This window comes from Protopterus annectens, chromosome 9.part0 (assembly GCF_019279795.1).
Source record: "Protopterus annectens isolate FY-2018-M chromosome 9.part0, PAN1.0, whole genome shotgun sequence".
NCBI lineage: Eukaryota > Metazoa > Chordata > Ceratodontiformes > Protopteridae > Protopterus > Protopterus annectens.
In genome coordinates this window covers 1,249,704,644-1,249,727,416 of record NC_056743.1, presented here as the reverse complement: position 1 = coordinate 1,249,727,416, position 22,773 = coordinate 1,249,704,644, and the positions used below count along the sequence as shown (strand labels likewise).

Genomic DNA, 22,773 nt, shown 5'->3' with positions numbered 1-22,773 from the left:
TGCAATCCAAGTTGTAGCTTGCTACAGATCCCCCACCATGCCCCAAGATTCTCACCACACCTTTCTAAACTTACTGGAACATATTAAGCTATTAAGATACAACCAAACACCCTAATACTGGGTGATTTCAACTACCATGCCATTAACTGGGACAACTACTTGTGTACCAACACCTTTGCCCAACAGTTCTTGGAATTCATAAATTCCAACGCCTTGGATCAACTAATCCATAGTTCCACCAAGGGCTCCAATATCCTGGACCTGGTCATTACCAACATGGGAAATCAATGCTCCACACCATTGGTCACCCCCTCGTTGGTTAGGTCAGACCATAAGCTAATCACCTTTGACATCCACATCCCACCCCCATCCCCTAGTAAAGAAACATCCGTAAAAATCTTCTCCAAGGCCAACGTCATGCTACTCAAGTCAGAAGCAACAAACTTCATGGCACCCATGCAGACGGGAACTGAAAGTTCGACTGCTTTGAATCCTACACTAAAGTACTGTATGAGCACATGCATTTGTGCATAAATCGTGCCATCCCAAATAGAACCATGATGCTCTCCTCCAAAAAAAGGAAGCCAATCTGGTGGTCCCCTGTCATAAACAAACTATACAACAAGAAGGAAGAAACTGTTGCAGTAAAGAGGAAAATCCCAGGATGCAAAAAACTCACTTACCAGCCTCAGTAAGAAGCTGAGATCACTCATAAAATCATAAAAAGCTAGTTACGAAAATAAAATTTCCAATGATTCCAAAGACAACCACAAGGCATTCTATAGCTATGTCAAGAATCTAAATGGCAATGCTCAGATCTGCTTTGAGCTACAACAGAATGGCATTAAATATATTGATTGCTAGGACATTGCCAAAATCCTGGCAGATCGATTCAGTGCCTTCACCCCCCTTGCAACCCTAAAGGGCCCATCTCAATATAGAAAGATTGCCAAATTCCAGTTATTGTGGCCACGCAGGCAAAAAACCCACTCTCCAAAGCTAAGAATACAGCATCCATGGGACCAGACAACATCCCGGGCTGTGTACTACATGAACTACAAAATGAACTGGCACCTCACCTAAGTGTCATGTTTAATCATAGCCTCACTTCAGGCTTCGTACCCAATGAGTGGCGCACAGCTACAGTTATCCCACTCCACAAGGGGGGATCCACCTTGGATCCCAGAAACTACCGTCCCATCAGTCTGACAAGCCTTATCTGCAAGGCCATGGAACGTATTATCACAGAACTTATAAACAAAGACATTAGCAACCTTCAAACACTGGACCCCACACAATTTGGGTTCGTGAAGGGCCGATCTTGTCTCCTGAACCTGACTGACTTCTTCGAATCAGTCTCCAAAGCCATGGACAAGGGTAAGGTGGTCCACACAGCCTATCTGGAACATGCCAATGCCTTTGACACCATCCCACACTCTGGAATCATAGATAAACTTACTAAGCTGGGCATTAATCCCTACGTCACCCAATGGGTTGTTAACTGGCTTACTGACAGAACCCACACTGTAAAAGTAGCCGACTCCAAATCCAGCTCCAGACAAGTGGAGTACCTCAGGGTTCAGTCCTGGGACTGCTCTTGTTTGGCATCTAATTCTATGAAGTACAGGCCAACACTAAGGGACTCTGGCTAACAAAGTTCGCAGATGACTGCAAACTGGGAGCCATTATTGAAACCCCAAATGATGGTGGATACTCTACAAAATGGCCTTACAGAAACAGATGCTTGGTGCCAGAGGCATGGGCTCAAGCTCAGTGCCAAGAAATGCATAGTTATCCCCTTTGAGAAAAAACATGTATCCGTGAATTACCATATAGGTGGCAGTACACTAAACACCGAAAGTGTGATGAGAGACTTGGGGACACAGGTGGACAGTGGTCTCACCTTCGATAACCACATTGCCACAACAGTCAGGAAATCCTTCTATGTGGCACACCTCATCACTAAGGGCTTTTCATCCAGAAGAAAGGAGGTCATTGTCCCACTGTACTCATCCCTCATTAGACCCATTATAGAATACAACGCCCCGTTTGGTATGTACCTCTCAAGACATCTGCAACAACTGGAAAGGCCGCAGAAATACCTCACTAAAAGAATCACAGGCCTAAAGCAGATGCCCTACGCTGACTGCCTTAAAAATCTCCAGCTATACTCTGTTGCATATCGTCTACTCAGAGGCGATCTCTGCTTAACATTCAAGGCCATGTCAAACCCAGAGCTACAAAGAAATCCCAATCCCTCAGAGCCACACGCTTCAGGGATCTAAACCTTGTCATCACAATAAACAAAACATGCTGGAGGGATAGGTTCCTGACCCAGAGACTCTCCAGACTCTGGAATAGATTGCCCATACATGTCAAGCAGAGTGCCTCTTTGGCCCTCTTCAAAAGGAATCTTGACGACTGGATGGGGGAAAGGAAATTCACCCCAGGGATCACGTCAGTCGCCCTGCTAGACAGGAGTCCAGGGAAGTAAATAGTGTGGGAAGAAATAGCCAGGGGAATTGTTATGGCTAGGCTTGTATAGGCCCTAGGGCTGATAGCCTAGTACCAACCTATGAACCTATAATCATAACTGCACTTTATGGAGTGTCTGTTCTCCTGAGAGGTGAGAGCTAGGAAGGAGGACAGTGAGGCTTTGACTGTGCAGTCTGAGATGTCAGCCAATTCCTTGGTGGCTTTGTCCAGCAGGGCTAAGGAATACTTGGTCATGTGAGTCTGGTAATTTGTGGCCATGAAAGACAGAGTGGGAGAAGTGTACATCTTCTTGCCCAGATGTTCCATTGTCTTGCTGTCCTTGTCAGCTGGAAGTATGGTTGTAGCAGGTAGACGTTTGGAAGCCCTATCAGTGGAAATGGAAATAGTGGCTGGGTCAGCTGGAGGGCACTTAAGGAGAAATTTCTCTGATTCTGGAACTTTGTACAATCTGTTAGACAAGCATGATGCAGGTGGTTGTCAGTCAGGGTTAAGGGATGCTGAAGAAAAGGCATCCAGAAATGCCGGCAGAATAGGAGGGACAGCAGAAGGACTGAGAGAGTCTATCTGTATGAGGTTGTAGAACCTCTTCTGCACTTCAGTCATGTCAGTGGATTCCCACTTAAAGTGGTCTTTCACTTTGCAGAATGTTTCCCCGAAGGTTAAATCCTAACTGGGGAGTCAGGGTCAATGGACTTCTTCTGAGGAGCCACATCCAGTTAAGAAGTGATCTGTGAAGTGTAGGAGAGGGAGTCCTCTGAGGAGGAGTCAGAAAGTTTCTCTTCGTCTCTCCTTACAGTATCCGAAGTTTGAGGCCTAGGACTTTAGAGTTGAGGGGCTATGCTAAGGCTTCCTACCTAGGTAGGGCATAGGCCCATGAAGGCATTGAACAGGCTTTGGCTGAAAGCTTGCCAGTCGGGTGTGCTTTCAGGCAGTGGAGGGAGATGTTTGGTCTTTTGTTTCTTCTTAAGAGGCCTAGCTGGCATCCGGGTAAGAGAAGGCCTCGAGTCAGAAGAATGGATGGGATCGGCAGAATCCGATGGACCCACAGAGAGCGCTGCCCCCCCCCCCCCCCCGTCTGAGGCAGACATTGGTAATGCCTCTACAGATGTGCCGTCCGCTTGGGATTGTGTGGCTTCCTCATAGGTACCCACTTTATCCTGTCTGGCGGAAGCAAATTCCTCTGCCAGGCCGATGTTGGCCATGGGCTGAGGTATGGGCGGTAGAGGTAGGCCAAAAGGATTTGGCCTTCTCTATAGGTGCTTCTGTTGGGGTGTCGGACGCGCCTTCCATCCCTAATGCAAGTTGCTTTAACCGTTGGTTCTCTAGGAAAAGGTTCAGAGCATGCAAACGGCAACATAAGGTCTTAGAAATGAATGCCTGACAAATAGGGCAGTTCTCGTGGTCATGTTCTTTACTCAAACAAAAAAGGCACTGATCGTGGGTGTCTTTGTGGGGAATCTGCTGGCCACACTTACACTTGCCCCTTCCGGATGACATGAACAAACTATATACAAAAAAATGAAGGACTGAAAGTTTCCCCCAACGGGGTACTTATCTGATTATTTCTAATCCAGCATCAGCGAGTAGCAGGAACTGGCTTATGACTGGCGGCTGAAAAGTTCTGATGGCTTGTGCATGCAGTCATCTCTTTTGTGGCCCACGTACCTACAGCCACGTCAGACACCCGATGCACCCTGAGGGACTGAAAAACTTTGGAATACTAGCCGGATGTATGCAAAAGGAAGAAGGGTAAACCCACATGTAGAATACTACAACACTGGAATAGGAGGACATCCAAGGTGTGCAAAAATTTCTCACTTAGCAGACTGTTGGGAATGGAAAAAAGTGCGCAATGAATAGACTGATTAAGAGATAACTCATTATCCACCTTGAGTGAAAAAAGGATTTGTCTGTAGGGACACCATGTCCTTATGGAAAATGAAAAAAAGGAGAAACAGCCATAAGGAATTGCAGCTCAGACGCCCATCTGGCAGAGGTACAGGACAAAAGAACAGTTTTCCAAGAACATTTCTGTAAAGCTGAAGCAGCAGGCTCAAAATGAGCCCGAGTCATTGTTTTCCTAAAACAAAATAAAGGTCCCAGGAAGGAGGGACAGGCTTCCTGGGAGGCCTAATATGAAGGACACCTTTAAGAAACTATTTGGCTTCAAATCTAGAGGCTAAAGGGGGAGTCAAAGGCAGACAAGCAGAGATAGCTGATACGTGAGCCTTAATAAAAGAATATGCCGACCTAGCACTGCGCAATTCACACAAATGAGAGAGAACCAAAAGAACATCCACAGTAAGTGGATCCAGGTTATAAGACAGACACCACACAGAAAACCTCTTCCATTTAGATAAATACGATTTTCTAGTAGTGGGTTTCCTGGCCTCCTGCAGGACCCCAAGCATGTCCTCAGAAAAAAAAAACGTGTCTGTAGGAGATCAAAACCCTAATACCCACAATGTCAGAGTAGAAAGGTGGGGATGGATGAGAGATCCCTTGTCTTGTGTGAGCAAGTCCACCATGTAAGGTAACTTGTGATGACTGCCCTTGGCTAGATGCAGAAGAGGGAACCAGTGCTGTTTGGGTCAAAAGGGAGTCACCAGTAAAAGTTTGGGAGCATCTTGTTTTACCTTGAACAGAACTTTCAGAATGAGAAGAAAGGGAGTGAAGGCATAAAGAATCAGCCCCTTCCAAGAAAAAGAGAGGGTGCTCATCTTCCAGGCTGGAGGTTAAGCAACTCTGGCACAAAATAGAGGAAGTTGTCTATTCAGATGGGAGCCAAAAAGATCTCCTTGAGCAGTACCCCACCGGTGGACAATGTACAGAAACACATCCCTGTGAATCATTCACTCATGAAATTGTGTTATGGACTTGCTCAGAGAATCTGCCACCATGTTCTGATCTGAGGGAATATAAACTGCCTGAAGGGTCACCTGATACTAGATAGCCAGATCCCAAACCTGAAGGGCTAACCTGCAGAGGAGCTGAGACCTTGTTTCGCCCCATGCTTGCTGACATACCACAACACTGTGGTATTGTCTGTGAGAATCTTGAAGGGCCTTGGAAGGAAAAGAGAATAAAAACCCTGAAGAGCCACAAGAGCAGCTCTCAGTTCCTTGATACAGATGTGGTCTTTCTTTTGTCAAAGAGACCGAAGGCCCTGCAATTTCAGAGGACCAAAGGAGGCCCTCCAACCCATGTCTGAGGCATCTGTGAAGAGCTCCTGGAGGTTGAAAATGAAGCCCTGGGTTGAGGGACAAGTGACGAATCCACGACTGAAGTTCCTGCTTGAGACATGGAAGAAGAGGAACTAGAACTTTTATTTGCTGATTTACACACTATGTCTTTTCTAAGGTTTACATACAATTATTCCTTAGAGAGCATAGACTTACTAGATATTACTACTGTGAAAGATCGCAGGGGATACATAACAATGAAAGCATTCAAGAAACCATGCAAGAGAAATAATTTGCTCCACAGAATCAGTATGCATCCTAGGCATATTCCTAGGAATGTGGCTTAAGGCCAACTGTTACATACATTAAGATGACATAATGATGATAATGCCCTGGAGGCTTTAGGTTTAGTAGCAGATAATTTTGTTGCAAAGGGCTACTTCCACAGTGACGTGAATAAGATAGCTGGAGAAGTCTATTCTTCTAGGGATACAATAGCTAGCCATTTTTTCGATTAAGAATGGAGCTCCTACAGTTCCCTCCAATAACTTGAATAAATCATCACATATACTTTTAACGGTTTACTATTAGATTTTCAAAGCGAACTCCGTCGACTGCACTTTTGTCCAACACGGAAGTTCGAAAACAGTAATATCGAACACCAAAAGCTGTCCCCCCTCTTACCAGTTTCCATAGGAGCCCCCGGGGAGCCATCCTTGGCCCACTGCTGTTCTCCCTCTTCACTAACGACATCTCCTCTTCACTGCCCACTGCTGCAGTAGTTCAATATGCTGATGGCACCACCATAATATGTGTTGCCCCCAGCATAAAGGAACTACACACCCTCACCCAATTCAACTTTACACAAGCAGAATCTTGTTTTACTAAAATACAACTTCTTCTCAATACAAAGAAAACCAAACTAATCCTATTCACCCCTGGCAGATCATCCAGTTCAAACTATAGCCTCACAATAAACTCAAAAAATAATATTCAAATCACACCAACCAACCACACCAAACTACTAGGAGTAGAGGTTGATAATCACCTAAAGTTTGATATCCATATAGCACAAACCACCAAAAAGGTAAATAAAAAAGTTCATGATTAATCAGACCAAAGCCACTATTGCAAGAAGCCACGTCCTCTCCATCCTTCTTTACGCTTCCACTATCTTAACTAACCTTCACCAGACTGAACTTCACAAAATGGAATCATGCTACAACAAAATTGCCAAATTTGCGACAAACTCCTCAAATAGATCCCATCACTGTCTTTCCCTAATGCAACTCAAGTGGCTGGAACTTCCTCAGCTACTAAGACTTAATCAAGCTACAGTTGCACATAAACTCTACTACTACCCTGAAAAAACACCTGCCCTCCAACAGCTAATCCAGCCCTACACCACCCACTAGAGTCCTGAGATCTAGCAACCAAAATCTCATTCAAGTAATAAGACATAAAAATGAAGCAGGTAAATCTCTCTCTGCCTGCACAACAGCACAAACCTGGAACTCACTCCCAAACAATATAACTAGCACTACTTCTAGCACCCATTTCAAACACCTCTTGCAATCCTATTATTCTAATAATTGGCTCTGCTCTTGCTACACACCAGGGTAGCAATAACTATGCTCAGTTGCAAGAATTCTGCTACACTATAACATTTCCCTTACTTAGCTCTACTGATATCCTTGCATATTCATCCAAACATATCACCAATCTAACAGCAGAAAAAAAACAACACTGGTACTGTTCTGTACTATATTCCTTACCTGATAAATGCTCTATCTGTATCTAAGAATAATATAATACCTAACAGAGCTCCTCTTACTCTCATCCTACCTATACGTATATTTTAGTTATGCCACTATGGGCATTTATTTACTTCTCAGTTGTACTAAAGCATAAATGCATTGTGACTGTAAATTTATTAATGTTTTTGTGAATGCATAGGGATAAAAAAAAAAAAAATTATTAATGTTTTTGTGAATGTGAAGTGGAGAGAAAAAAAAAATTTGTAGGGGAGGGGTTAATCTCTCCTCGCCTATACTAATTGTACATTCTACTATAGTTATCACATGCCATGTAATGTTCCTCTGTCCTACTTTAAATTTCATTAATTGCTTTGTATTGTATTAATCTATTACTGTAACATGGAGCTTTTCTCCCCGGGCCTCCGCTGAAAATGGACCTGTGTCCAGTCGGACCCTCCCGGTTTAACAAAAATAAAATAAAATAAAAATAAAAAAACCTAGGAACGGTTTTAACATGGTTCGAGATAGGTGTTCAGTGTTAATGCCGAACTACAAACTTCTCCCCTATCTCAACCCACGTTAAAAACCCATTCCTAGGTTGGCTTTTGGTGTTTGATATTACCGTTTTTGAACTTCCATGTTCGACAACAGTGCAGTCGACGGAGTTCACTTCGAAAATCTAATAGCAAACCGTTTGAACGTACTTGAGTGATACAGGCTCAGTGTGTGATATAATGAGGAGAAACTGGCACATATTAATGAATGACGATACTATAAGAAATATCATTGGCACTTCTCCTAAGTATACTTTTTACAATAAGAAGTCCTCAAATCATCATCTTTGTTACAGACAACATGAGCAATGCCCTAGTTTATCTGATTGCATAGGTACTTTCACGTGCAGGTCTTTGTCAAGCCTGTAAACATATTTGGAGTACCAGTTATATTCAACATCCTTTATCTGAAAAATACATACATTTTAAATTCTATGCTGAATGCACAACGTTGAATGTTGTTTATCTTGCGAAATGCCAAGTGTGTATTTGTTTTTATACTGGCAAAACTAACCAGATGTTTAGAGACAGGATTTTACAACACATAGGTGACATTCGTAATAAACGATCAACAAATGCATTATTTAAACATGTACTTGAGGCTGGTGTACAGCATACTTTTAAGTTTACTGTGCTGGAAAGAATATCAGAGAATATGAGAGGTGGTGGTCTTTTTAACAAGACAGAATGTGCCAAGTTACAATGGACTGCATTTTTTAAAGCAGACTCCTTTCCTGGCTTGAATGATGAAGTATTTGTTAAACCAATCTTGAAAGCGAGAGGTCTGAGGCACTGATGTGACTAGATTTTTATGAATGGGTTTGTTATGAACTTGATTGCGGCACTGCAAGGTTCATTTTGGGTATTTGATTGGTCAGCGCTGTATTTTAATGTGTTGTTTCATTCAGTGTTTTTTATTGTTTTCTATTGGTCTGAAAAAGCAGTTAACTGCGAAAGTACTCACCTGTTTTTTATTTGCTTTATTAAATACTATTTTTTACAGCCGTGTTGGTCGTATGAGGATTTTTTAATCTGCTTTGATGTTTTACTTGTTTGCCGACCTTTACCTGCAGATCAGTTGTTGGAATTCTCTCTTGTTATAAAATTATGTTTAAGACTTAGAACGTAAAGAATACTACCACTATAAAAATAGTTTGTGCTGAAGAGTTTGCCATTTATACTTATTTCATAACCCCTATGATTCCAGAAATATGAACATTTGTTTGAAATATCAGGACAAAATTTGATTCTGTCAAAAGGCTTAGGTTCCGCCCATTGGAAGTTACAGTGTAAACTTTCGGAGCTCCATTGGAGTGAATGAGGTAAACAATAGATTTGAGTTTAACACTTTGCCTGCCACCAAAAGCCATTTCATTGAAAACAGGGCTGTGGACAGTCATTCAATTTATATCATGACATGTAAACTCTCAAAAATAAAACTGAAAACTGACAAGAAGAAACCCCAAGGGGGCTCTTATCTGAAACATGGCATGGTAATTGGCACAGAAGGGAGCATTCAGAAAGATAATTAATGACGATGTTCGGAGTTGGTGGTAAAGAAGTTCTGAGGTATGTACAACAGGTTGTCATCTTTATGCTCTACGCCTTCAGCAGGGAGCAAATGTGTGATTTACGACATCTATGTATTCCTGAGGCTTTAGTATACTGACTGAATGTTGGGCTGCCCTTGGCAGGGAATCCCCTATTGAAGGAATACTGCAACAATGATACGGAAGGACATCTAAATAGTCAAATTCTCTACATCAAACTGAAGCTTCCATGTTGGAAGATAAAGTAAGGTGGAGAAATGCACACTTGAGGAGGATTTTAGAGGGTGAAGAAGGAAATTACTTTTTCGAGTGTGTGTGTGAAACAATGAAGGTACAATTGACTGTATCTTTCATCAGATTGCTGCGAAATGAAAATGTCTACAAATTGCTGTTACTGGGAGCTGACAGGACTTGCAGCTGACAGAACGACTCTGGTTCAATTTGGTGCAATGGAGAAATCCTGCATCTGAAGCTGTGTGTTAATTAGATACACTGTTCTTCTAAGATTGACAATTACAATTTACAATATATATAGTGGGTGTCAGTATTGAGGGATTTGTAGTTGACTTGTATGCCAGACACAGGTCACTTCTGAGCAGTCTGTATGAGACTGAGTAGAGGGACAGGGCTTTTAGCCCATCTGTACAGAATAGGTGCTTGAGATCCTGGATTTTCCTGGTCAGGAACCTCCGTGGTCTCTCCAACTGTTGCATGTGCTTGGCAAGGTACATGCCGAAGGGGACATTGTACTCGATAATGGGTCTGATAAGGGAAGAGTACAGGGATGTTATGACCTCCTTGTTCCTAGATGACATACCCTTCCTTATGAGGTGGGCCATGTAGAAAGCCTTCCGTACAATGGAGGCAACATGGTGGTCAAAAGTCAGGTTGCTATCAACCTGGGTGCCCAAGTCCCTCATGACCGATTGCATGCTTAGTACATTGTTATTAATGTGATAATTAGGAGGGATGACATTTTCTGCAAAGGGGATAATGATGCATTTCTTGGCATTCAGTTTGAGGCCATGCTTCTGGCACCAGTCATTAGTTTGGGTAATTCCCTCTTGGAGGATATTCACATCACTAGGGGAATTTAAAATAGCACCCAGCTTGGAGTAATCTGCAAACTTGGTCAGCCACAGACTACTGGTTTTGGTTGCACCTCAGAAAAGTATATCCCAAACCGTAGATGTCCCAAGACCGATTGGGGTACACCACTCGTTATGGGTCTACTACTAGAGGTAGCTTCCCCTACTTTGACTGAGTGGGTTCTATCAACGAGCCATTTAGCTACTATCTGGTAACATACAGGTTGATGCCTAGCTGGGAGAGTTCATCTATTATGCCCGAATGAGAATAGTGTCAAAGGCTTTGGCTAGGTCAAGGTAGGCAGTGTGCACCATCTTCCCCTTGTCCATGACTTTGGTGATTGTTTCAAAGAAGACGACCAAGTTTAACAGGCATGATCTCCCTTTGACAAAACCAAACTGTGTGGGGTCAAGCTTTTGGAGGTTGCCAATGTCCTTGCTTATAAGGTCCATGATAATGCGTTCCATGGCCTTGCAGATCAGGCTAGTTAGGCTGATGGGCCTATATTTGCCTGAGTCAGTGGATGCTCCACCTTTGTGTAGAGGGATGACAGTGGCTGTCCTCCATTCAGCTAAGATGAAGCCGGTGCTCAGGCTTTGGTTGAATAGGGTGTCTAATGGAGCTGAGAGCTCATGCCTGAGTTCATGTAGGATACAGCCAGGTATATTTTTGGGTCCCATGGTGACTGTATTTTTTATCTTTGACAGGGCATTAGGGACCTGCTCCCTGGTGATATGGGGAAGGGGACAGGTGCTGGTGATGTCATGGTTTACTGATGGGGAGGACGGGGTGGGTGAAGTTTTCATTGAACCTGTCTGCCAGCATGTTGGCTACATCTATAGCGTTTCTGTATGTGCTGTTACTGACCAACAGTTCAGAGCAGATTTGGGTGTTGCCTTGAGATTGCAGACATATGTGAAGAAGGCCTTGTGACTGTCCTTGGTGAATGTGGCCAATCTGGACTCTAAGTTAGCCTTACAGGATTTCACCAGTGACCTTACTTGCTTGTTGAGACAAAGGAGAGACTGTTCCCAACTTGGTACCTGCTCCTTCTTGGCCTTGGACAGCAATTTTTTCCTATTATGTAGAGTTTGTTTATTGTTGCTGTCCAACAGACAGATTTACTCTTCCTTGAGGAAGATGATTTGGTCCTGTCAGGTACTGCTGAGTCCATACAGCTAAGTAGCTGCTCAAACAGTTTTTTGGTGTAGGCTTGGACATTAGTGCTATTTCCAGAAGGGATGGTGGCTGTAAAGCTGCTTATACCTGCTCTGAGGAGACTGTAGTCAGATCTGGAAATTTTTTTTCATTTGACCCTGACGGGGGGGCAGGGGAGATGGTGACTTCAAAAGTGATTGCTTCATGGTCGGACCTTACCAAGGAGGATGACACTGTAGGAGTGCTACAGTGGCTACTCATGTTGGTTAGGACCACGTCCAGGATATTTTCACCTCTCACAGGGGTGTCGACCAGCTGATCCAATGCACTGGCATTGATGAAGTCGAGGAATCTCTGGGTGTTCATGTTTGGGCTAGAATAGGTCTTCCAGTCTATGGCTGGGCAGTTAAAGTCACCCAGGATCAGGGTAGAGGGTTGACTCTTGATGGATTCAAGTCCAGATAGGTGGAGTGGGCGTCCCGAGTCATGGTTGGGGGTCTGTAGCTAGCTATTATTTGAATAGGTGTTTTGTCAATAGTTAACTGCACTTGGAGTGTTTCCTGTGTGTCATACCATTTGACCAGCCTGGAGGTGTGTATGTCTTTCATAAATAGTGAAACTCCACCTCTTTTGGCTTTGTTGTCCTCCGTTTGGGGTCTGAAAGTATGGTAGGATGAGTAACCTGGTAAGTTTAGGGTGCTCTCCACAGCTTTGATCCAGGTTTCAGTGCTGCACAAATGTCAGCATCCTCCAGGGCAAGGAATACTTGCGATGAGTGCAGTTTCATGCAAAGACTCCTAGCATTTAGCAGCATGACCTTTAAATTTTGTTTATAAGAATTTTTCATGTTGGTAATTTTGGGCTCATGACTTTGTCTAAAAAAGGCACTACAGGGGAGGCAACAGCCTTTGCCAAAAGCCTAAAGTCCAGGGGAGACAGATTAAGGCCATCCGTCAATCATGTCCTCCTAGGCTGCCAAGTACTGGATCCCTTGGAATGACACCAGAAACTAAACCAATTATTAAAGTCAATCATTTTCTGTTTGTATTGAGGTATCATTCTGGGTGATGGTAGGATGCTGATTAAGGCTAGGGACATACCTGCCTGGGACACATTCAGAGAACTCAATCACATCTCTCTTCATACAGTCCAGAGAGGTACGTCTCAAGTCATTCACAACAACATGGACTATGACAGAGTCATAACAGTACCTGTTAAGAGACTTGAGTGCGTGCGTGATGTGGAAGATTTTAGCACCTGACAAGCAACTTACTGTGACTTTCTCCTTGTCTGGTTTGTTGAGGAGCACATCTGTGTGTCTCCTGATATTCTCCTATGACTAGTATGTTGGGTTTGTGGTTGGGCCTTAGAGGCTGTGAGACACAGACATGTGTACTGTGTGTGATGCTTGGTGCTGTTTATGTTGTGCATGTGTGTTTTTACTTTGGAGGTCTCTTTTGTTTAGGTATGTTTTTGTTGAGAACCCCTGCATGTGTAGGTGTGTGTTGTACATATGCGGGTGGTGTCAGAGGTGTGGTGTTCGTAGTGTTTGTGCAGACAACCTTCTCAGTGCCAGATGTTCCGGCTTGTGACTAAGACAGCAAGGATTCTAGGTACTTAATCTAATTGCATCTCTCACATATTGTGTTCCTAGGTGGTAGTAGAAGAGGGTTGTCTGTGTACATAAGGCAGTTGCTACACTGTCTCAGGATGCCCATATCAACCAGGCTAGCAGGAGAAACAATAGGAAATTGTCCGTCCATGGTTATCAGAATCTGTGGAAGAGAGGTCAGGGGAAGTAGAGTGGGTACTACCTGAGGAGAGTACCTATAGGTGTGAGTAGGGCTGGATGAAATCAATACAGTAGCTGCAGGCAAGAGCCTCACTCACTTACCTAGGATAGTGCTTATGGTTTGTATAAGCAACAGGGGGTGGGTGGAGTAAAAAGGAGGAGGCTGGTAGTTTTTTTTTTCTATTGTGCTTTTAAAGTTAGCACTCCAGGCACAATTCTGTCTGTGATTTGATGGAGGAATTAATTTTCTCTCGCTCAGACAGTTATTTCCCCACTGTTTATTCTTCTTAAGATACTCTTATTTTGGAAGGGAGGTCTGGTGAATTACCATTTGCAAGAGTTATGTAATGTGACTATAGTGAAATTGTTCATATTACTTTTTTTCTGGTATTCATAATGTGAATTAGTGGGTCCGTTGGAATGTAAAGCTCTATGGTTGCTCGTATTATAGCTTGTTATACAGGTGTTCTGGACTATGTCCTATAAATATGTTAGAAAAAGACAGATGCTAGAAATTTTGAGGTAAACAACTGATGTTGAAACGGAAGTTAGACTGGTCTAAAATAAACGTAGATAAAGAAAATAAAGACACTAAAGCAACACTGCAACAAGAAAAGGGGTCAGAATCAAGTGTAGTTGAAGAACAGAGGGTGAATTCCAAAGGCCTACATTTTTCTGCCTTTTTCCTCCGGATCTATACATTTGTTGAATGCATGGTACACAAGTATAAACTCAGATGGTCCAGTGAATGAAGGATGAACAAATCATGAGTATTTTTGTAAATTAATTAAAAATAAGATGAATTCACAAGTACCGAGATAAGCTAAGCAACATTTTCACTGGACTACTGAGTACACTCAAGTGTAAACAAAGGGGTTAGCATAGTATTACTACCATTGTTATGCCACTTGAGAAGTAATGATATACTGCAAATGTATTCCTTTTAGACTTTATTCTTTGCACACTGTTTAAATTGGTTCTGATCAATGAAATTTGCTGTTGCACCAAAAATTGTAATTCCTTCCCTTGTATATTCACTCACTGTCTGTGAAGTTTTTCTTTTTACTTTCATGAAAACCATTATAAAACTTGCAACCAAACCATCATCTCTAGGGCACTATCAGTATTAAAAATCCCATCTAATAAAATCTATCTATCCCTTTTACAATAAAGTACAATTGTGTAAAATTTTCCTTAACTCATTACATCCAGTGACGCCTCCAGGTGCATCTGCAGTTACCTCCTACTGCTCCTCTAGGCATCAAACATTACTTGTTCATACTTGCATTAATAATTCCAAAACCATGCTACATACAAGGTTTCATAATATTTTATCTTGAAGCATATATGATGGGAAACACAAGTGTATTGATATTTGACCTCTGTCAATGAGTATTTGTTAGAACTGTAAGGTGATAACTTAATTTTTTAAAGGCTCAGGCCACACCCACTAGGAGTTAAAGGTACACACTCAAAACAGTTGTCCTGGTATGTCCTTCTCTTCACTGTTGCAGTATTCCTAACAAAAGGGATATCCTTTCCAAGGATGGCCCAACATCTGGCCAGTATACCAAAGCATTCAGTATCTACACTTGTCGTATGTCACATGTATGCTCCCTGAGCAAGATGCAAGACATAAAGGTGACATACAGATGCACACATTTCAGAACTGAAAAGCCCCAGGAGGAAAATGTGCATCCATAAGGAGAAAAGAAAGAAGAACCTCTTGGCTAGGAAGGCAGGGAGAATGGGTTAGAGCAGAGGGGGCAGGAAGGAGGGAGCAAATACTGCAAAAGTGAAGAGAAGGACATTACTATTATGGTAAGATTTTGCACAACTGTACCATGCCCTTCAATATCACTGTTGCAGTACTCCCGACAAAAGGGAGAGTACAAAAGCTCAAAAGTAACCCTGGGAGGATGGCACTGAAGAACCTTGAAGAAACCCATGTAGGACAGCCCTGGCAAAGCCAGCTCTAGCCCTGGAAATAACATCCAACTTATAATGCTCAGTGGAGGTATTGACAGTATGGATTTGGAATCCAGACCCTTGAAAAAAACACCAGAGGAAGCAACAGTTCTCAGAGTGAGCCTTTAACGAAGAAGACAGATATTTGTCTTGAAAGGAATGACAAAAAGAAATGGCTATAGAAATCCAGAAAGAAATGGTCTGCTTAGAAACAGCTAAACTTAAAAGACTTGGGAAGAAAGGAAAAGTACAGTTGTGTACACTTACCATAAATGTAGATGCTCGAGTGTATTCACTGTTGCAGTCATTACATTTGGGTTATCTGCTTGCAGTAGCCCTCAGTTGGCCTGATTAACAAAGTCTTGGGTCCTGTGTCAGATGCTGTCCCTTCTTCCATGCAGCCGACGCCATTACATCAGTTTTTCTTGCCCCAGATGTCAGGTGCCCTCCTAATGGGAAGCAATTAAATCTATAATTACAAGGATATACCACCAACAAAAAAAAAAACAAATACACCAAAAAGTTTTTGAGCATAGTAAGGGAGAGTAGAGGTATAGCCAAAAGATGAAAGGGGGCTGGAGGAAGGCTAACCAGGACTGCAACAGTGAATACACTTGAACATCTACATTTATGGTAAGTGTACACAACTCTACTATGTTCTTCGTGTTTCACTGTTGCAGTCATTACATTTGGGTAGATTCCCAAAGCTAAGGTTGGGAGGAGGAATTTAAATAGAATTAGGACCAGCTATAAGACCCTGCAAGACTGCAGTGGCAAAGCCAGCTCTGGATTTAGAGAAAAATGGCAAACGATAATGCTTGGTGAAAGTATGTGCAGAACTCCAGGTAGCAGCTTCTAGGATGTCCCTGGTAGAAACGCCCCTGAGAAAGGCTGTGGAGGTAGATGCAGCCCTGGTTGAATGGGGTCTGATGCCCTGTGGAATAGGTTTTCCATGGTGCTTATAGCAGAAATGAATGCAGTGGCCTATCCATTTTGAAATGGTTTGCTTTGAAATGGCTTTCCCCTCTGTCCCTGCAGCAAATACCACCAGCAGTTGCTCAGATTTCCTTGGAGGTTTAGTCCTGTCCAGGTAAAATCTAAGTTGTCTGTGCACATCTAAGGAGTGCAGTATCCGTTCCCCTTTGTTCTGTGGGTTAGGAAAGAAGGTTGGCAAATGAATAGACTGATTAAGAGCCACACTGGATACCACCTTGGGCATGAAGGAGGGATTGGTTCTGAGGGACACCCTGTCCGCATGAAAGATGATGAAAGGCTCTACTGCCATAAGGGCTTGAAATTCAGATACCCTTCTTGCAGAAGTGATTGCTAAAAGGAAAGCTGTTTTCCAGGAAAGGAATTTTAAATCTGCAGTAGCAGCTGGCACGAAAGGAGGAAGAGTGAGTTTCTCCAAGACAAAGTTAAGGTCCCAGGCTGGAGTTGAAGCTCTCCTGGGTGTGGCCTTAAATTTTTGGCCCCTGTGAGGAACTGCTTGAGCAGTGAGTGGGAGAAGAGGAGAGGCTCTGTGCTGTAATGAGCTGAAATGGCTGAGGTATGAATTTTGATGGAGGAAAAGGACAAGCCCTTATGAAGCATCTCAGTCAAGTATTGTAGAATCTGAAGTAAATTGGGCACTGCTGCGCTCATCCCTTGAGACTGATTCCAGGCACAAAATCTTTTCCATTTTGCAGCATAAGATTTTCTAGTACTAAGCCTCCTTGCCTCTAAAATGATATTCATCACTGATTTACTGAGGGATGGTAAAGGAGAGATTAGGTAATTAGCCAGGATGCTAGGTTCAGGGTTTGCAGCTGAGGGTGCAGAATCTGGTTCTCCTGCTGAGACAACAGGGAAGGAATCTGAGGCAGGTGCCATGGGGCCAAGCGTGGCACACTGCCCAAGAGGGGGTACCAGCATTGGCGTGGCCAGTCTGGTGCAATTAAAATCGTCCTTGGCGTGTCCTGTTTGATCGTTAGTACTACCTTGGAGAGCAGAGGCAGAGGAGGAAAGGCATAAACTGATATGTTTTTCCAGCTGAAGGATACAGCATCCACTTTCCAAGCTAGCTTGTGGGGAATCCTTGTGCAAAATTTGTCCAACTGAGGGTTCTGGGGGGAGGCAAACAGGTCTATATCTGGGCTCCCCCACTTGCTTGTCAACATGTTGAAAATCCTTGGTTCCAGTTTCCACTCGTGTGGGTCCATGAGGTTTCTGCTTAGTCCGTCTAACAGTGTATTTAGGAATTGAGCTTGTAGATTCACCTGGTAGCTCAAGGCTGTGTTCCACAATGCCATGGCTAGTCTGCAGAGGGGGTAAGAATGTGTACCCCCCTGCTTGTTTATGTACCACACGACAGTGGTGTTGTCCGTCTTACCATTAGTTGTCCTGGAAGAATGTGGTCCTTGAAGGCTGTCAGAGCATTCTGTACAGCTAACATTTCCTTTTGATTTATGTGCAGGTGCATTTGCCCTGAATACACTTCCCTGCCAGATGATCCCCCCATGCATAGCCTGATGCATCTGTTGTTAAGGTTTGGGCGGCAGGGGGTAGTGTGAATGGTAGTCCCCTGTTTTGGTGGCAGGCCTCTGCCCACAAAAGGAACTCTAGGCATAGGCAAGGTATGATAGGAATCATTGCTTCTAGATCCTGTGAATGTTGACACCATAGGCTTTTGAGATACCATTGTGGTTTCCTCATATGCAGCCTTGCATATGAAATTAGAAAAATGCAGGAGGCCCTGAACCCCAAGGCTTGCAGTATTTGCCTTGCAGATAGCTGGGTTTTTGTGGCCACTTGTTTGAAGTAGGTCGTCAAATGAATCAGTTTCTCTGGTGTGAGGAAAGCCAGCTTGGAAGCTGTATTTAAGCTTGCTCCCAGGAATATAATTTGTTGACAGGGTACCAGGTGTGATTTCTTTTCGTTTATGGTGTACCCCAGACAAGTCAGCACCCTTTGAACAAAGGCCAGATGATTCAAAAGTATGTCCTGGCTTTCTGCCTGAATTAAACAATCGTCCAGGTATGGATATATTTGAATATTTCTTTACCTGCAAAATGAAATGACTGGAGCTAGGCACTTTGTGAATATCCTGAACGCAGTAGATAAGTCAAAGGGCAGTGCAGAGAACTGATAGTGCATGTAGCCTGCTTTGAAGCGTAGGTATCTTCTGCAAGACGCCCTGATAGGGATGTACAGGTATGCTTCAAGTCTAGTGTTGCCAACCATGCATATCTTTGCCTAGCATAGGAAGCAGCTGGTGAATAGTCAGCATTTTGAATTTTAGAATCACCAGAAAGGTGTTTAGAGTAGAAAGGTCCAGGATAGGATGCCATGTATTGCCTTTTCTGGGTACCAGGAAAAGTCTTGAATAGACACCTTGTCCCTTTTCCTCTTCTGGTACCAAGTGAATAGCTCCCCCATGTTTAAGAGAGAGAGAACTTGATTTTGGGCCTCTGCCCACTGATTTGGGGGTAGATCTGGCCACCCGCTTGGTGTTGGTAACGTGTGGAAGTGAAATCTGTATCCTTGGGACACTATATTTAAAACCCATTTGTCCTGGGTAATGAATTCCCAGTTTCTGGCCTGCAGACCAATCTTTCCACCTAAAGGAGCATTCAGTTGGGAAGTGCTTGTATTTAAAAGCAAGTCATTGAGACAGTTTTCCATGGGGGGGGGGGGGGGGAGTCTTACTAATCCCAGATTTGGGTGCGGAAATCCCCCACTGCTTAGTCTTGTGTGTCCCCTGGGACTGAAATCTGGGGTTTCTGCTATGTCTGGGTTTGGCTTGAGAAGACCTAGAAGGGGATGGAAAGGACCAATTCTTAGAGGGCCAATGCCTACTAAATCTAGAAGGCTGAACTTGCAAGAAATCTTTTAACAGTTTGCATAGATTTAGATTTATCTTCCATCTTTTTAAGAACTTCCTCAGCTTTGTTGCCAAACAGGCGGTCCTGATTTAAGGGAGCATCCAACAGTTTAGCTTTAACATGATCAGGCAAAGATTGCTCCTTAAGCCAAGCATGCCTTCTGAGCACAGACCCAGTAACAGTAGCCCTGCAAGAGGCCTCTAATGACTCAAATCCACATTGCAAAGTATGTTTATCAACCTGTTCAGCAGAATGCATTAAATTCTGTAATTCTTTATTTTCAGCACAGTCAGGAATCAACATCATTTTCTGTTTAAGCAACCCAATAACATGTTGTTGATACTTTAACATATGAAACTGACAGTTTAAAGCCCTAATGGCCAAGGTTGCAAAATGTAAACCTTCTTACCCCATCTACCCAGCACCCTGGAGTCTCTATCAGAAGGGGTAGGATTTTTTAGCAGTAGAAGCCTTAATGCCCTTGGGTCCCTGTGAAATGGTCTCTAGATCCGCAATAGGATTTTTAAAAAGAAACTTGTGTTCATCAGGAACCCTGTAATATCTGTCAGGTTTTCTGGGAGCAGGAGGCAAAGAATCAGGGGCCAAACTAGATTCCGCAAAGGCATAATCAACAATGTCTAGTACATGAGGTATAGCTAAAGGCCTATGCTGAGGCAGGAGTAAGAAATCCCTAAGCCTCTTTTTTGAATCAGAAAAATCCCGGCTTTCCCAGTGGAAATGCTCCCTTAGAGTATGTAAGGTTTCACTAAAAGAAAAATCCTCTGGAGGGGAAGCAGAGGTAATAGAGTCCTCTGCAACCGAATCCTCATAAGTGGATATGGACAAATCCAGATAATCAGAAAAATCAGAATCCTGGTCAGAAGATTCATAAACAACTTCACTCCTATGTCTCTTAGAAGGGGGAGGTTGGCTTCCCCTGATTAAAGTTATAAGATCTTCAGTCATTCTTATCATTTGTTTTTAGGCATAGATGCCTGAGCATGCGGCCTGAGCGTCGGTTTCTTAGGCATGGTTCGAGATTTAGGCCTAAATGAAGAAGGAGGCGTTGGTTTAATATGCAAGTCCGTAGGCCTGAATACAACCTCAAAAGCTGGTGCCTGCACAGCGGCTCTGGACCCATCCAAGGTAGAGATATCCGCAGGTTCCACAGTTGAAGCATCTCGCGGCAGACCGGACTCCTAATGGGTTTCAGTAGAGGCCTGCGAATCAGAAGTAGCAGGTATCAGGGGCTGCGAAAGCGCCTCACTGAGTACCGGCAAACAGCTTAGGAGAAGCATCGTCGGCAGCTTTGGACCTAGGCAGCCTGTCTCTGTCTTTATCTTTGCGTTTTTTCAGAATCCCAGCAGTCGGATGGCTAACTGACGACATTTCTGGATAATTAAACTGAGAACCAAAATATTTAGAGGCAAAAATATATTGACGACGGATAGTGTGTGGATTAAATAAAGCACAAAACTGACAGCAAGGTACATCATGGTCAGGACCCAGGCAAGGAATACAGTACGAATGAAAATCTTTGTGAGGTATTTGCTTTCCACAAGTAATGCAATTATTAACTTTTACTGACATCGGTAAGGAGCAAGAAAAACTTTCCACAACAGGGTACTTAGCTTTAGTTGAAGACTTTGGTTCTGAAACTCGAAAACGAAAATTTCAGGAGTCGGCTGACCGGCACTTGCGAACTGCTTCTGCTTCGAGCACCACACGGCAAGAAAGACTGATGTAATAGCATTGGCTGCATGTTTTATACCCCTGACGTCATGGAAGAAGGGACAGCATCCGACACAGGACCCAAGACTTTGTTAATCAGGCCGACTGAGGGCTACTGCAAGCAGATAATCCAAATGTAATGACTGCAACAGTGAAACACGAAGAACATCAAACAGCTGTTCAGATTTGCGAATAACTTTAGTTTTATTCAAATAATATCTGAGCAGTCTATGCAAGTCCAAGGTGTGAAGAACCTTCTCACTGGCAGACTGCAGAGAAGGAAAAAAGGAAGACAAATGAATAGATTGATTAAGGGACAACTCAATGACCACACTGGGCATAAAAGGAGGATTAGTACGTACAGACACTCTGTCTCTGTGAAAAATTAAGAAAGGAGGAACAGCCGCAAGGGCCTGCACTTTAGAAACCCTCTTGGCCAAAGTACAACCCAAAAGAACAGTCTTCCAAGTGCAATGTTGTAAGGAGGCTGAAGCAGCAGGCTAAAATGAGCATGAATCAATTTTTTTAAGAAAAAAACTGAGGTCCCAGGAAGGCAGAAGAGGTTTCATGGGAGGCCTAATATGAAGGATGGCTTTAAGAAACTATATGACCTCAAATATGGAATCCAGAGGAGGAGTCAAAGGCAGACAAGCAGAGATTGCTGATGGGTGAGCTTTTACTGAAGAATACGCCAACCCAGTATGGAACAGACCACACAAATAAGAGAGGGCTAGAGGAACCTCCACAGATGGAGGATATGCAACATTTACTCCAAGACCACCAATTACTGAAGAGCCCATATTCTGCCTCTCAGTACACATCTTGAGATTAATGCTTCTGTTTTGCTCCTGGTGAGAGGAGGAGCATAGGGACATTATTTCCTGGAGACTGATGATCACCGGAAAGCCTAATAATTGCTTTATAGGTGCCAGCTTGGAATTTGTACTTACATTTTGCTCCATGTGAGAGGAGCAGCACAGTGCACTGATTCCAGACAGTTTCTGATTGGGCAGTGAGTGTTTGTGCTTGACCTTCCTGATTGGTCTGGTTGCAATTCAAGGCATCTACCAGGAAAAGGCTACAGCAAGGCTACAGACCCTTGTATCACCTGGGACAAGAATGTGGCTCACCAAAGAGCCTGTGGCCTGCTTCTCATCTTGGGATCGGTGATGTTTTGCTTCTAGTGAGGAAAAAAAGCAAAGCAGCATTGTACTCCTTCAGCGTAAAGCTGTGGTGTGACCAGCATTAGTAACACCCAGGCAGTAGCCATTCAGTCTTCCCCCCTCTTTTCATCATTGAAGCAGCATTGTACTCCTTCAGCGTAAAGCTGTGGTGTGACCAGCATTAGTAACACCCAGGCAGTAGCCATTCAGTCTTCCCCCCTCTTTTCATCATTCTTGACAAGCTAATTCATTCTTTTCAATAAATGCTGTTTGATTTCCTGCTGTCTAACCTAACTTCAGAATATCTGCTTAAGTACTTCATCCACAAATTAGGGTCTACTTATTAGTTTAGTGCTTGGCAGTACCGTCTACAGACTCAGATACCACGAGTAGACATTTTTCCTGTAAAAGCATCATTGAAATGTCACCAATATCTAGTTGCACACAGCACAGCTAGTCTGCAGTGACAA

The 22,773-nt window shown here is 43.3% G+C and overlaps 1 protein-coding gene across 1 annotated transcript in view; it reads right to left on the bottom strand.

Annotated features, from left to right (window-relative positions):
• Positions 1–22,773, bottom strand: part of LOC122811972 (beta-adrenergic receptor kinase 1-like) — a 2,445,913-nt gene that overhangs the window by 282,533 nt on the left and 2,140,607 nt on the right. Inside the window, exon 18 of the mRNA XM_044084173.1 lies at positions 4,615–4,626. Coding sequence (XP_043940108.1) covers positions 4,615–4,626 — 12 coding nt within the window. The remainder of the gene's footprint in view (positions 1–4,614; positions 4,627–22,773) is intronic.